The sequence below is a fragment of the Heterodontus francisci genome, chromosome 5 (genome assembly GCF_036365525.1).
Source record: "Heterodontus francisci isolate sHetFra1 chromosome 5, sHetFra1.hap1, whole genome shotgun sequence".
In the NCBI taxonomy this organism is placed as follows: domain Eukaryota; kingdom Metazoa; phylum Chordata; class Chondrichthyes; order Heterodontiformes; family Heterodontidae; genus Heterodontus; species Heterodontus francisci.
The window spans coordinates 70527980-70540498 of record NC_090375.1 but is presented as its reverse complement, the minus strand read 5'-3'; the positions used below and the strand labels follow the sequence as shown (position 1 = coordinate 70540498).

Genomic DNA, 12519 nt, shown 5'->3' with positions numbered 1-12519 from the left:
CAGGACCCACTGACAGCACAGTGCCCATATTATGAGCTAGATTTTGTGCAGGATGCAGGGCACCCGTCGCCAGGCTGAAAAGGCGGGGGAAACCTGGACTCTGCATTTTCACGGCGCCCCGCCCTGGAGGGATCCTCCATTGTCTTTCAGTTAAAGATTCATGAGCTGAGATCCCCGTCCCTTTAAAGACAGGGGTCCTGTCTCCATGAGCTGCCAGCCAATCAGAGGGCTGGCAGCGCCACTGGGAGCAGGGACCACTGCCGGTACTGCAGAGGCCTCGGACCCAGGCCCAGCTCTGGAACCCTGGACAAGCTCTGGAACCCTGGACAAGAGGTAAGTGAGGCGGGGTTGCCGCAGTCAGTCCGGGGACTCCCGGAAGGAGGGATGGGGGGATGGTTATGAAGTCCAGGGGGTGAGGGGTCCCAGGGGGGATAAGGTTGTTCCTGGTAGATTTCTCCATGGGCCACAAATTGTCCATAGAGAAGACCTCTTCCACAAGCCCTTAGGGCGGGCACTCCGTGTTGCATGGCAGAGGCCCCTCCCTCCATCGCTGGCAAGATCCCAGGGGCAACAGGACCAGGCTCTTAAGTGACCATTAATAGGCCACTTAAGGGCCTCAATTGCCATCTGGGTAGGAAGGCCATCATTGGCCTATCCCGTCCCGGGGAAGATGGCTTGACAATGGTGAGGCGATGGGCCCTCTGCCCCGCCGCCCTCCCGCCATCCGTCGTGATACACATGCCCCCTCACCTCCTTCCCCGCCTCAGGGGGGCCCATAAACTCCCGGCCTATATATCTTGCCTAGCTTTAGGAGCATTAAGGGTGTATGGTGACAAACCTATCTGACAGAACGCAGCTTCTGTGCTTTCGCATGTGAAACTGAGTATTTCTGGACAACATGGCATGTGTAGAGATGAAGTGAGCATTAGTTCCAGTAATTATAAATTCCTTGCACTTCAGTTGTGTCAGGGTCTGTTGAATTGTTACACTGGCCATCTTTGATGAGCCTGCCATAACTAACAAGATAGATGTAGATGTGAAACCACTATAGTTTCAGTGAGACTTCCGTCATGAGACAGACACTTGAAAATGACCTTGGATTGATGTCAGGCTTAATAGTAACCATCTATATGGCTAATGAGCTCTGCCAATGTTGAACCTAAGGTAATTCCTGTGAATTTCCCTCATTCAGGTGTGGAAGTATGCATTACAGTGAGTTCGTCTGACAGCCAAGCCATCCAAATGACCCTTTCCTCCAGGACACTGTTGTTTGTGATATACATAAATGATTTGGAGGAAAGTATAGGTGGTCTGATTAGCAAGTTTGCAGACGACACTAAGATTGGTGGAGTAGCAGATACTGAAGGGGACTGTCAGAGAATATAGCAGAATATAGATAGACTGGAGAGTTGGGCACAGAAATGGCAGATGGAGTTCAATCAGGGCAAATGCGAGGTGATGCATTTTGGAAGATCCAATTCAAGAGTGAACTATACAGTAAATGGAAAAGTCCTGGGGAAAATTGATGTACAGAGAGATTTGGGTGTTCAGGTCCATTGTTCCCTGAAGGTGGCAACGCAGGTCAATAGAGTGGTCAAGAAGGCATACGGCATGCTTTCCTTCATCGGACGGGGTATTGAGTACAAGAGTTGGCAGGTCATGTTACAGTTGTATAGGACTTTGGTTCGGCCACATTTGGAATACTGCGTGCAGTTCTGGTCGCCACATTACCAAAAGGATGTGGATGCTTTGGAGAGGGTGCAGAGGAGATTCACCAGGATGTTGCCTGGTATGGAGGGCGCTAGCTATGAAGAGAGGTTGAGTAGATTAGGATTATTTTCATTAGAAAGACGGAGGTTGAGGGGGGACCTGATTGAGGTGTACAAAATCATGAGAGGTATAGACAGGGTGGATAGCAAGAAGCTTTTTCCCAGAGTGGGGGATTCAATTACAAGGGGACACGAGTTCAAAGTGAAAGGGGAAAAGTTTAGGGGGGATATGCGTGGAAATTTCTTTACGCAGAGGGTGGTGGGTGCATGGAACGCTTTGCCAGCGGAGGTGGTAGACGCGGGCACGATAGCGTCTTTTAAGATGTATCTAGACAGATACATGAATGGGCAGTAAGTAAAGAGATACAGACCCTTAGAAAATAGGCGACAGGTTTAGATAGAGGATTTGGATCGGCGTAGGCTTGGAGGGCCGAAGGGCCTGTTCCTGTGCTGTAATTTTCTTTGTTCTTTGACACAGAGATCTAGGATTAGCTAAAAGCTTATTTCGGGCTTCACAATATTACACGCTTTTCTCTGGGTGATATCCTTTTGATGGATCTAACACACGACCTCTCAATCTCTCCCCATTCCAATGAGCTGAAACAGGATGTGACATGGCCAGTGCATCTTTGAACACGTTTTCCAAAGGCTCCCTAAACATAATTGATTTCCTATTGCACCTAGTGATAGACCAGTTCTGGTTCCAGGCCTCTCTGCCCCTCAGTGATATATTCTTTAACATTCTAATTGCCAATGATTTTCTTCAAGCAGATGTGTTGGTCACTTTTACCAAATCAGAAACAGGTTGCACATTTGGTGATACTTTTGCGACAATGGACAATCACAGAGGCAGATATCATTGGAGTCAACTGCTGGACAGTATCTTTGGCAAGTTTTAATGCCACGAGTTGGCCATCACAGAGTAATGTAATCGGATCAATCTAATCTCAACAGGTTACAATTCAAGATGGTGCTGATAAAAAGAAAGCAGACTTTCTAGTTTAAAATTACTAATTAAACTCAAGCAGATCAAGCAACCTTCATTAAAATTTTGACTTTGAGCCCAGTGCCTAGGATTGTAGGATCCTTTAAATCTGACATCATCACCCCTACCCTCAATAAAAAACCCTTGATCCCTCCATCCTTGCAAATTATTGCCTCATCTCCAACCTCCCTTTTCTCTCCAAAGTCCTCGAGAATTTGTCGCCTCCCAAATCCATGCCCATCTTTCTCGGAACTCCATGTTTGAATCCCTCCAATCAGGTTTCTGCCCCTGCCACAGTACCGAAACTACTCTTATCAAAGTCACAATGGCATCCTATGTGACTGTCACAAAGGTAAACTATCCCTCCTCCCCCTCCGCGACCTGTCTGCAGCCTTTGACATGGTTCACCACACCATCCTCCTCCAATGCCTTTCCACCAGCCCGGTGGAACTGCATTCACCTGCTTCCATTCTTATCTAATTGTAGCCAGAATATCACTTGCCATGACTTCTCTTCCTGCTCCTGCTCTGTTACCTCTGGTGCCCAAGGATCTATCCTTGGCCCCCTCCTATTTCTCATTTACATGCTGCCCCTTGGTGACATGCACAGCATTAGTTTTCACATGTATACGGATGCCACCTAGCTCTACCTCACCACCACCTCTCAACTCCTTCACTGTTACTAAATTATCAGACCGCTTATCCAACATCCAGTACTGGCTGAGCAGAAACTTTCCTCTAAATACACATTGTGAAGTTCGAAGCTGTTGTCTTCAGTTGCCTCTACAAACTGCATTCCCTAGCTACTGACTCAATCCCACTCGCAATTGTCTGAGGTTGTAACAGACTGTTTGCAACTTTGGTGTCATATATGACCCGGAGATTAGCTTCCAACCCCATATTCGTATCATCACTAAGACTGCCTATTTCCACCTCCATAACATTGCCCAATTCTGCCCCATCTCAGCTCATCTGCTGATGAAACACTCATCCATGTCTTTGTTCCCTCTAGTCTAGACTATTTCAATAGACTCCAGCCCAGGCTCCCACATTCTACCCTCCGTAAACTTAAGGTCATCCAAAACTCTGCTGCCCATGTTCTTACTTGTGCCAAATCCCCTTCCCCTATCACCCCTGTGCTGCTGACCTACATTGACTCTTGGTCAAGCAATGTCTTGGTTTTAAAATTCTCATCCTTATTTTCAAATCCCTCCATGGTCTCACCCCTTCTCACTCTGTAATCTCCTCCAGCCCCACAATACTCCGAGATATCCAAGGTAATTTTCGACTCTTGAGCGCACCCTTTTTCCCTCATCCCAACCCTTTTCCATAATAACATTTACCAGCTTTTTTCCATATTTCCTCCGGCAGGTGGCCAGATGGCCTGTGAAGGAACTCCCGATGTGAATCTGGAAAAGAGAAAAACATACTGTGAGCAAAATCATTTCTGGGTAACTTCATGAATGCTTTTTCAATAGATGACTCCCTCCAACACCATGTGCAGTGTTGGAAACTTCACAGGACAAATGAGAGAGTGGAGCACGGCAAGTAATAAACTATTTCATTCCATTGCACATTAAACGGCACTGACTCATTCATACCAGCATAGTTACACTAATGAACAATAGCTTCCTCCATTTTTCTGATGACCAGCAAAGATATGTACATCAGTTGTCAGGTTCAGAATGACTGAACGATCCAATGTCTACAGCGGCTCCACGTGACCGCAAACATTTTGATTTATCAAATGACACACATCTATGAGCCTGGGGGTGGAGGGTGAAGAAGTTGGATTTCTGAAGTCCAATGACGGCTTCAGCTGTTTTCTGGAGCCAACACAGAGCAACTATAGTGCTAGGTCACACACTGAGATGAAAAGGCAGCTTAGGCATACTGGTTATAGATTTAGACATGTTACACTATGAAATTAATGCTTAAATTACATTGATGTGAGGTCGGCGCCAGATTTATAGTGTAATGGCAGCATTATAAGAGTAGGTTATGGTACCTAATGACTGTTACCTAGTTGGGCAGGATCTGTATTCACAGGACTCTGTTGTCTGGAATGGCTGCTGCTGCCACTACCTTTTTTTATATCCTCCGCGTCACTGTACCGCCTGATCCAGTAATTAAGCTCCTCACGGTCAGCTTCCTGGCATCTCCGAAGGACCGTAAGTGACCGCCTCGTCTTCTCTACCATGTCCATGATACAGTTTAAAAGCTGAAACAACATATCAGGGTACATCAGTGAGCCACTAAATCTGATCACATACTTCTACATATAATACAGTCACATCAAAAGATCAACAGCTACTAAAAGTTAATCGTACCATTACTGATCCTAACTTAGAAGGTAAAATTCAGTCAAGCTCTAATAGATTTAAATACTTTTAAAGTGCGTGATAGGAGATGCAACCTTTAATAATCAGAAAAATTAATTTAACACATTCTATATGTTGCATATTTACACAAAATTAGCATTTGCACAGGACACAAATTTTCTGTATTTAACTCTGAATCAAATAGTACTAAATTATATTAATCATTCAGACATTAAAGAACAAACACACTGTTAGTGTAAATATAAAATTGCAGTTGTTTCCCTTCAGGTTAGCTTTTCTGTAAATTGATTTATTTTCTTACATGATCAAGGTGCTTCCACTCCTCTGCCCATTCCCTATCCGTTAGTCTATGATCAATCACTTCTTCTTGACGGGTGCCATGCATCCCTGCCAACAGTGGAAAATAATTTCAGACTTCCAAAGCTATTCTGCTGGAAAACATGCCATTTTTTATATTATCCATCAAGTAACTCATCACCATCCCTACAATTCTCATTACTGACATAAAAGTGACACATCCATCCTTCAGCAAACACACCAGTTTACCACAAATGTCAATAGGCAAGCCTTGGCCCATTGCACTTGCAATGTTCACTAGTAATAATAAACATATATCATCTCAACACGACTCATCCTTTTAGATATCTAGTATATTATTGTGCCTTTGGCAGTTCATCTGACAATAAATCATGAAAATGGAATGGTTATTTCATAAGTTTTTGCATGTGGTGACAGAGATCCATTATTGACACTCACCGAGAGGTCTGTTCCTGTCCCTGAGGTCCCTGTGGTTGGGATGTCTGTATGAATCCCTGTAGTGGTGAGCCATGGCCATATCATCCAGACGGTAGTGCTGAGGTGGGGGTGGTGTTGGGTGAGGCAGGCCGTTGGGCTGGTAGGATAACCCATTATTTGGACTAAACCGTTGGCTGGGGCTTATAGTGCAGGGCCGCTTGCTGGGATGCTCTGAGTGCAAAGGCTCACGATCGTAGCCATTCTCTTTGGTTCTGCAAAATAGGCAAGATGGTCAAATACAAATGTGTGATTAAGGTCTAGTTACTATAATGTAATACTTAAGCAAAGCATCCATTTATTGCTATGAAGCTCTCTTAACTCCAATACTGCCAAATTCTATTTCAAGTATTTACCATATTTACTCTTATACACCATTGTCAAATTTTGTTAGGTACAATGACTGCTGCATCCCTATGATAATGCAGAAACAGAATGATCTTTTTAATGAGCTAATTTAATGGACTCAGAACCTCACTGCAGCTACTCATCCATAGCTGACCATATGCAGTAAGCAAAGCAGCAAAACTGTCAGTTGTTTCCCTGAAACCAGCATTTTCCTAGTTACTCATTTCTTGTCATCATAAAAAGATTAGAGAAAAGATTAAACACAGTACCATGGGTTCATTAATTAACTCAACAAAGAAGAAAAAAAAACATTCCTGACTCAGAATTTCCACAGTTGACAACAAAATGTTGAAATTTAAGAAAGAAAAAGCACAAGTCAGCATTCACTCACATGCATTTTTCCCCCGATGATGCATCTGCACAGATACATTTCAGCTCTAAAAGAAACCATTCTGTTGATAAATTGCTGCCATTTGTCTCACCTGTCTGGAGTTCGCCTTTTCCCATTTTCATTAACATCAAGCAGCAGCTCGGAGGAGTCGACGGGTGAGGTGGTGCTGGCATCCAGCAGCAGCTGTTCATGCTGTGCGAGGTACTGTGCTGGGTTCTGCTTGGCCAAGCGCGCGCAGTGAAGTAGCTCCCTCTGCAGCAAGGGCAGGTTGGCCTGCAAGAAGAATGACACAAAAAAACAGTATCACAGTCAGCGCAGCCACATAGGGAGAACCGCTAGACCCCCACATTTTATTGTAACATTTAAACCAGATTGATTTTGCTGAACTTATACATGAATGAATAAGCAAATAACAGAGCTGGCCTGACTACACAATGAATTATTTGCTGCTCATTTTTGGACAGGCTTTTCATAGTGATGGGATGCTTGTCAGCATGGATTGCAGTAGAATTATGTTGTAAAGCATAGGGTGCATTTGGTTGCAATTCCACACTGGAGCTATGCAGCCATATAAACATAAAAAAGGGGTAGTGTTGTCCCAGTAGTAATATGCAGCACAGAAGTGTTCAACTAGACTTGGAACAGCCAAAATGGTTGTCATGGTGATGGCATTGGTAGGAAGTTGCATGCAGAACCAATCTGATTAGCAAAACAAGAGAAACAAGTAGTATACATTTCAATGCTGATCAGTCTATACACTTGAGCTAGTCAGCTCCATAATAAGTTTATTTGAAGTATATAAAATCAAAGATTTCCCAAGCAAAAGGAAGATGATGTGATCCTTGGTAGTTTGGAATAAATAAAAGATTCCCTTAGATTTAAAAAAATGATTCCTAGTCTGTGCTGAGTTAAGTAATGACTTGCTATTTCTAGACAAGCAAAAAGATCTCAAAACAAGTCATATATATGTGTGAGTGTGTGTTACGACCAAGTGAGAAAGATGTCGAGGGGTCTTTTACTGTCTTCACCTGGTCTTACTGTAACAGGGGTTTAATTTTTAAACACACTGTGTTTTGAGCTCCCCCTTGGTGAATCCTTGTTCACCACTTTCCAATTACAAGGCAAAGAAATGAGCATAAACAGGCTTTCTTAGGTTTAAAGAAGAAAAGTGAAATTTATTAAAACTTAAACTCTAATTCGGTTAACACCTATGGCTACATGCTGTGCCCCACGCTAGCATGCATATGAGATACACACATGCAAATAGAGACAGAAAACAGGAGAAAAATAAGTAGGGAGGATTGAGACAATATTAGAAGAGTTTCTTGTTACTGTGCTTCAAGCTCACTGTAGTCCTTTTGTAGGTAGTTGTTGCATTTCGTTGGGGCCCAGTATTCTTCTTAAACCTTGTTCACTGTAGGAGATTTTTCTCTCGAGGTTCATGTGTCTTCAATCAGTCTTCAGTTCCGTGAGAAAGAGACGGGAGCAGAAAGGAGCAAAGAGCTTCCTGAATTTTAAAACTCTGTGGCAAGTTCAAATTCAAAAAACTCCAACTGCCAGTTAGTCATGTGACTAAACTGGTCTGACTGGGACTTTTGTGTATTGGGGAAGCAGGGACTGGTTCCTTTGTTCCAACACTGTCTGCTAGTATGCAAAAAAGGTGTTTCCCACGAGGAGCCTGGCAATTCCTTGTGATAGGCCCTCTTTTCTTCCCCGCAACAACTTTAAATTTGAATGGTCATGTGGCAAAATAATGTGTGCCTCATTCTCGCCTACATGACAGTGAGGCAATTGTTCCACATAATGTGATTGTCTTGATGCCCTCTGAAGTAGCCTAATGAGCCACAATTCGAAAACAAATAATATAGGAACTACTGGACTGCCCTACTGGCAACAGATGCCCAGGTATCAGATCAGAGTCAATTAATCCCAGCCCAGCCCAATTAATCCCAAAATTTTTCTCACCAACAACTGATGAACAGTTCCCAGGCTGCAAGAGTCTCAGAAACTAGTCCTGCAACAGACTAACTTGGTTGCACTCTGTCATTTCTATCAGCCAACATCCCAGACTCTTCCATAAACACTCCTAGACAAATCATGTTTAATATTTAACTTGGATTCCACCAGAACCACTCGCCACCAGACCTCATCACAGGCTTGATACAGGCATGGGCACAAGACCTCAGTGCAAAGAGAGGTCACAGTAACATCCTCTGTGGCTGCAGTCATACCTGACACATGAAGTGGTCACAGTAGTCGGAAACTAATCACACAGCCCTAGAATATTACTGCTAGAGTTCCTCAGGGCAGTGTCCTTGGTTCAACAATCTTCAGCTGCTTCAACAATGATCATCCCTCTGTCATAAGGTCAAGAATAGGGCTGTTTGCTGATGGTTCTAGTGTTCAGCTCCACCCACAACCTTTTAGATATTGAAGCAGCCACACAAGCCTGTAATAGGGCACTGACGAAGGTTGCTGGAGTTGTGGATAGTGTGGAAGGCTGTTGTAGGTTGCAACGGGACATTGACAGGATGCAGAGCTGGGCTGAGAAGTGGCAGATGGAGTTCAACCTGGAAAAGTGTGAAGAGATTCATTTTGGAAGGTCGAATTTGAATGCGGAATACAGGCTTAAAGGAAGGATTCTTGGTAGTGTGGAGGAACAGAGGGACCTTGGGGTCCATGTCCATAGATCGCTCAAAGTTGCCACCCAAGTTGATCGGGTTGTTAAGAACGCGTATGGTGTGTTGGCTTTCATTAACAGGGGGATTGAGTTTAAGAGCCGCGAGGTTATGCTGCAGCTCTATAAGGCCCTGGTTCGACCACACTTGGAATATTGTGTTCAGTTCTGGTCGCCTCATTATAGGAAGGATGTGGAAGCTTTAGAGAGGGTGCAGAGGAGATTTACCAGGATGCTGCCTGGACTGGAGAGCATGCCCTACGAAGAAAGATTGATGGAGCTAGGGCTTTTCTCATTGGAGCGAAGAAGGATGAGAGGTGACTTGATAGAGGGGTACAAGATGATGAGAGGCATAGATAGAGTGGATAGCCAGAGACTTTTTCCCAGGGTGGCAAGGGCTATCACCAGGGGGCATAATTTTAAGGTGATTGGAGGAAGGTTTCGGGGAGATGTCAGAGGTAGGTTCTTTACACAGAGAGTGGTGGGTGCGTGGAATGCGCTGCCAGCGGTGGTGGTAGAAGCAGATACATTAGGGGCATTTAAGCGACTCTTGGATAGGTGCATGGATGATAGTAGAATGAAGGGTAGGTAGTTAGTTTTATCTTACGAGTAGGTTAAAGGTTCGGCACAACATCGTGGGCCGAAGGGCCTGTACTGTGCTGTACTGTTCTATGTTCTATGTTTGACAACACCCAAGCTTGGGCTGACATGTGGTGGGCAACACTAGTGCTACACAAGTGCTAAGCAATGAAAACTAACAAAAAATGGCCCAAATAGCTCTCTGATCGTCAACAGTATCTTGGACATCAAGTTGCATACCCAATATCCCTTGGGCTCACCACTGACCAGATATTTAATTGGACTGACCAGCCAAAATGACACCTTGCCTAAAAGAGGAAAGCAGTGACTGCATACACTTTGATGAATGGATCACCTTCTGACACCTCGAAGACTATCCACTATCTACAAGGCTCAATTCAGGTGTGTGATGAAATACTTGTCTGGATAGATGCAGCCACAACAATGTTTAAAAACTTCAACATCATTTGAGGCAGTGTTAGTCACTTGATCAGCACCCTTGCCACTGAGCTCAATATCCACCCCCTCCACCTGTAAAGCACATTGTGGTTGCAGTATGTATTATCTACACAAGGTGCTGCAGCAAATCACCAAGCTTACTTTACCAGCACTGTCTAGCCTCACGAGCTCTACTGCCAAGTGGAAAAAAAGCAACAATTCCAGGGAACATCATTTCTACCAATCCTGACTTGGACATATACCACCATTTCTTCATCACTGCTGGGTCAGTATCCTTGAACTCCCTATTTGACATCATGTGAGAACACACCACCACAAGGACTGCAGTCATTTAAAGTGACCCATCACCACATTTTCTGAACAACAATGGATGAGCAATAAATGCGGCCTTGCTGGGGTCACCAACATCCAAAGGATCAATTTCTAAAAATTGTAAACAGGTTAAGACAGTGCCCATATTCAAAAGGGGCAACAATACAGACACGAGTAACTAAATATATCAATAGCCTTATATCATTGCCAGGCAAAATAATTGAATCAATTACCATCAGTAAACTTGAAGATTATATGTACAACAATAAAACCAACAGTAAACAGCAGTCAAAATGGATTCAATGCGGGAAGATCCTGCCTGACCAATGTGCTTAGCTTCATTGAGGAAGTGACAAGACTGTGGCAAGTCCTATGATATAATACATCTAGAATTCCAAAAGACAGTTCACAAAATTTCCACGGCAATGGCTATTACATAAGTTACAACATCCAGGGGAAATCTTGGGAATGGATAAGAAATTGACTGAAGGATCGAAAATAACAGATACTTAGTAGAAGAGTTAGGTCAGGGTGAAGAGGAAGAATTAAGTGATGAGCCCCAGTGGGAGCACTGTTTTTAATTTAGATCATTGACTCGGATTCAGAGGTTGATCGAACATGCAGATGATACCATACACGGACTGGGTGGGGGGAGGTGGGGGTGTGGGGTGGAACCAGAGGAGGCAGCTCCGGAATTGCAAAATGAGTTTAACAAAATATATAATAGAAGACAAAACAATAGCCAATGAATTTGAAAGTACTCAACACAGAAAGGAAAATGAGCAACACATATACTCCACACAGGAGGTTGAAATCGCCATGTCTGAAGTTGAAACACACTTTTAGTTTTCGTGGGCTAGATACTCAGTAGATCCAACCAGAACAGCAATCAACAAAGTTGCTGGTCGGGATTTTACCAGCCCTCTGGAGGCGTGCTGGGAGGGGGAGGGCTGGTAAAATGGTGGCAGAAGGCATGGGAGGGAAGCCCACATCTTTCCGCTGCCACGGAGGGTTCACTCCTCCGATCGCTGGGGCCTGCCTGCCTGTCCCAGCACATTAAAAAAAATTCTCACCAGCCCTTCAAGGGAATCTCAACCTTTCCTTCTCCCTGCAGCCTCAGCAGCAGCCACCTCTATCGATGGCGCTGCTGAGGCTGTAGAGCTGCCAGCCCTCTGACTGGGCCAGCAGCTCGGAGGGGCCTCTTAATTGGTCACCACCGGTAAAATCCCCTCCGCGGTCCTGCTGTTCACCCATGCAGACTTGGGACCCACAGCCTGCTGGGACGATGCTGGCCGATGTAATGTTAAATTATATAGCCAAAGCAGTGGAATATAGGTCAGAGAAGGTTATTTGCAAACTATATAGTTCTCCAGTTAGATTACTTCTTGAGTACGGTGTCCAATTTAGTCACTGAGGCACCGGGGATATGTTCAAGGGCTTTAGACGGTGTAGACAAAACTTATATGGCTAATCTCTAGTGTCAATGGTCTGAGTTATGAGAAAAGTTTTGAGACACGTAAGCTTTTCAGCCCTAATAGAGATGTCTGAAAGTGCTCCTCTAGAGATATAGGCGATTGTACAGAATAGAAAAAGGTAAATCCAGAATATGACTTCAAAATAAATTGCAAGAGTAGGGTAATGGGGTCAAATAAAAAGGAACATTTAGGACTAATACCACAAAGAATGGAATGGACTCCCAGTGGTAAAGACATATACACTGGAATCATTTAAGTAATAACTGAATGCTGCAAAGAGGGTGAATGTAGATCTTCCTCGATGGATGAACTAAGATTGACTGAATGGCTTTTCTAACCTGTAATTTACATGTGAACTGACTGAAGCCCAAGCAATTGTGGAAGTGCTCAG

The 12519-nt window shown here is 44.1% G+C and overlaps 1 protein-coding gene across 10 annotated transcripts in view; it reads right to left on the bottom strand.

Annotated features, from left to right (window-relative positions):
* Positions 1-12519, bottom strand: part of runx1t1 (RUNX1 partner transcriptional co-repressor 1) — an 84860-nt gene that overhangs the window by 19142 nt on the left and 53199 nt on the right. For all 10 annotated transcript variants that reach the window (XM_068031620.1, XM_068031616.1, XM_068031613.1 and 7 more), the window contains 5 exons: positions 6718-6899; positions 5852-6102; positions 5397-5482; positions 4776-4974; positions 4097-4162 (listed from right to left, as the gene is read on the bottom strand). In XM_068031620.1, the coding sequence (XP_067887721.1) occupies positions 4097-4162; positions 4776-4974; positions 5397-5482; positions 5852-6102; positions 6718-6899 (784 nt within the window). The remainder of the gene's footprint in view (positions 1-4096; positions 4163-4775; positions 4975-5396; positions 5483-5851; positions 6103-6717; positions 6900-12519) is intronic.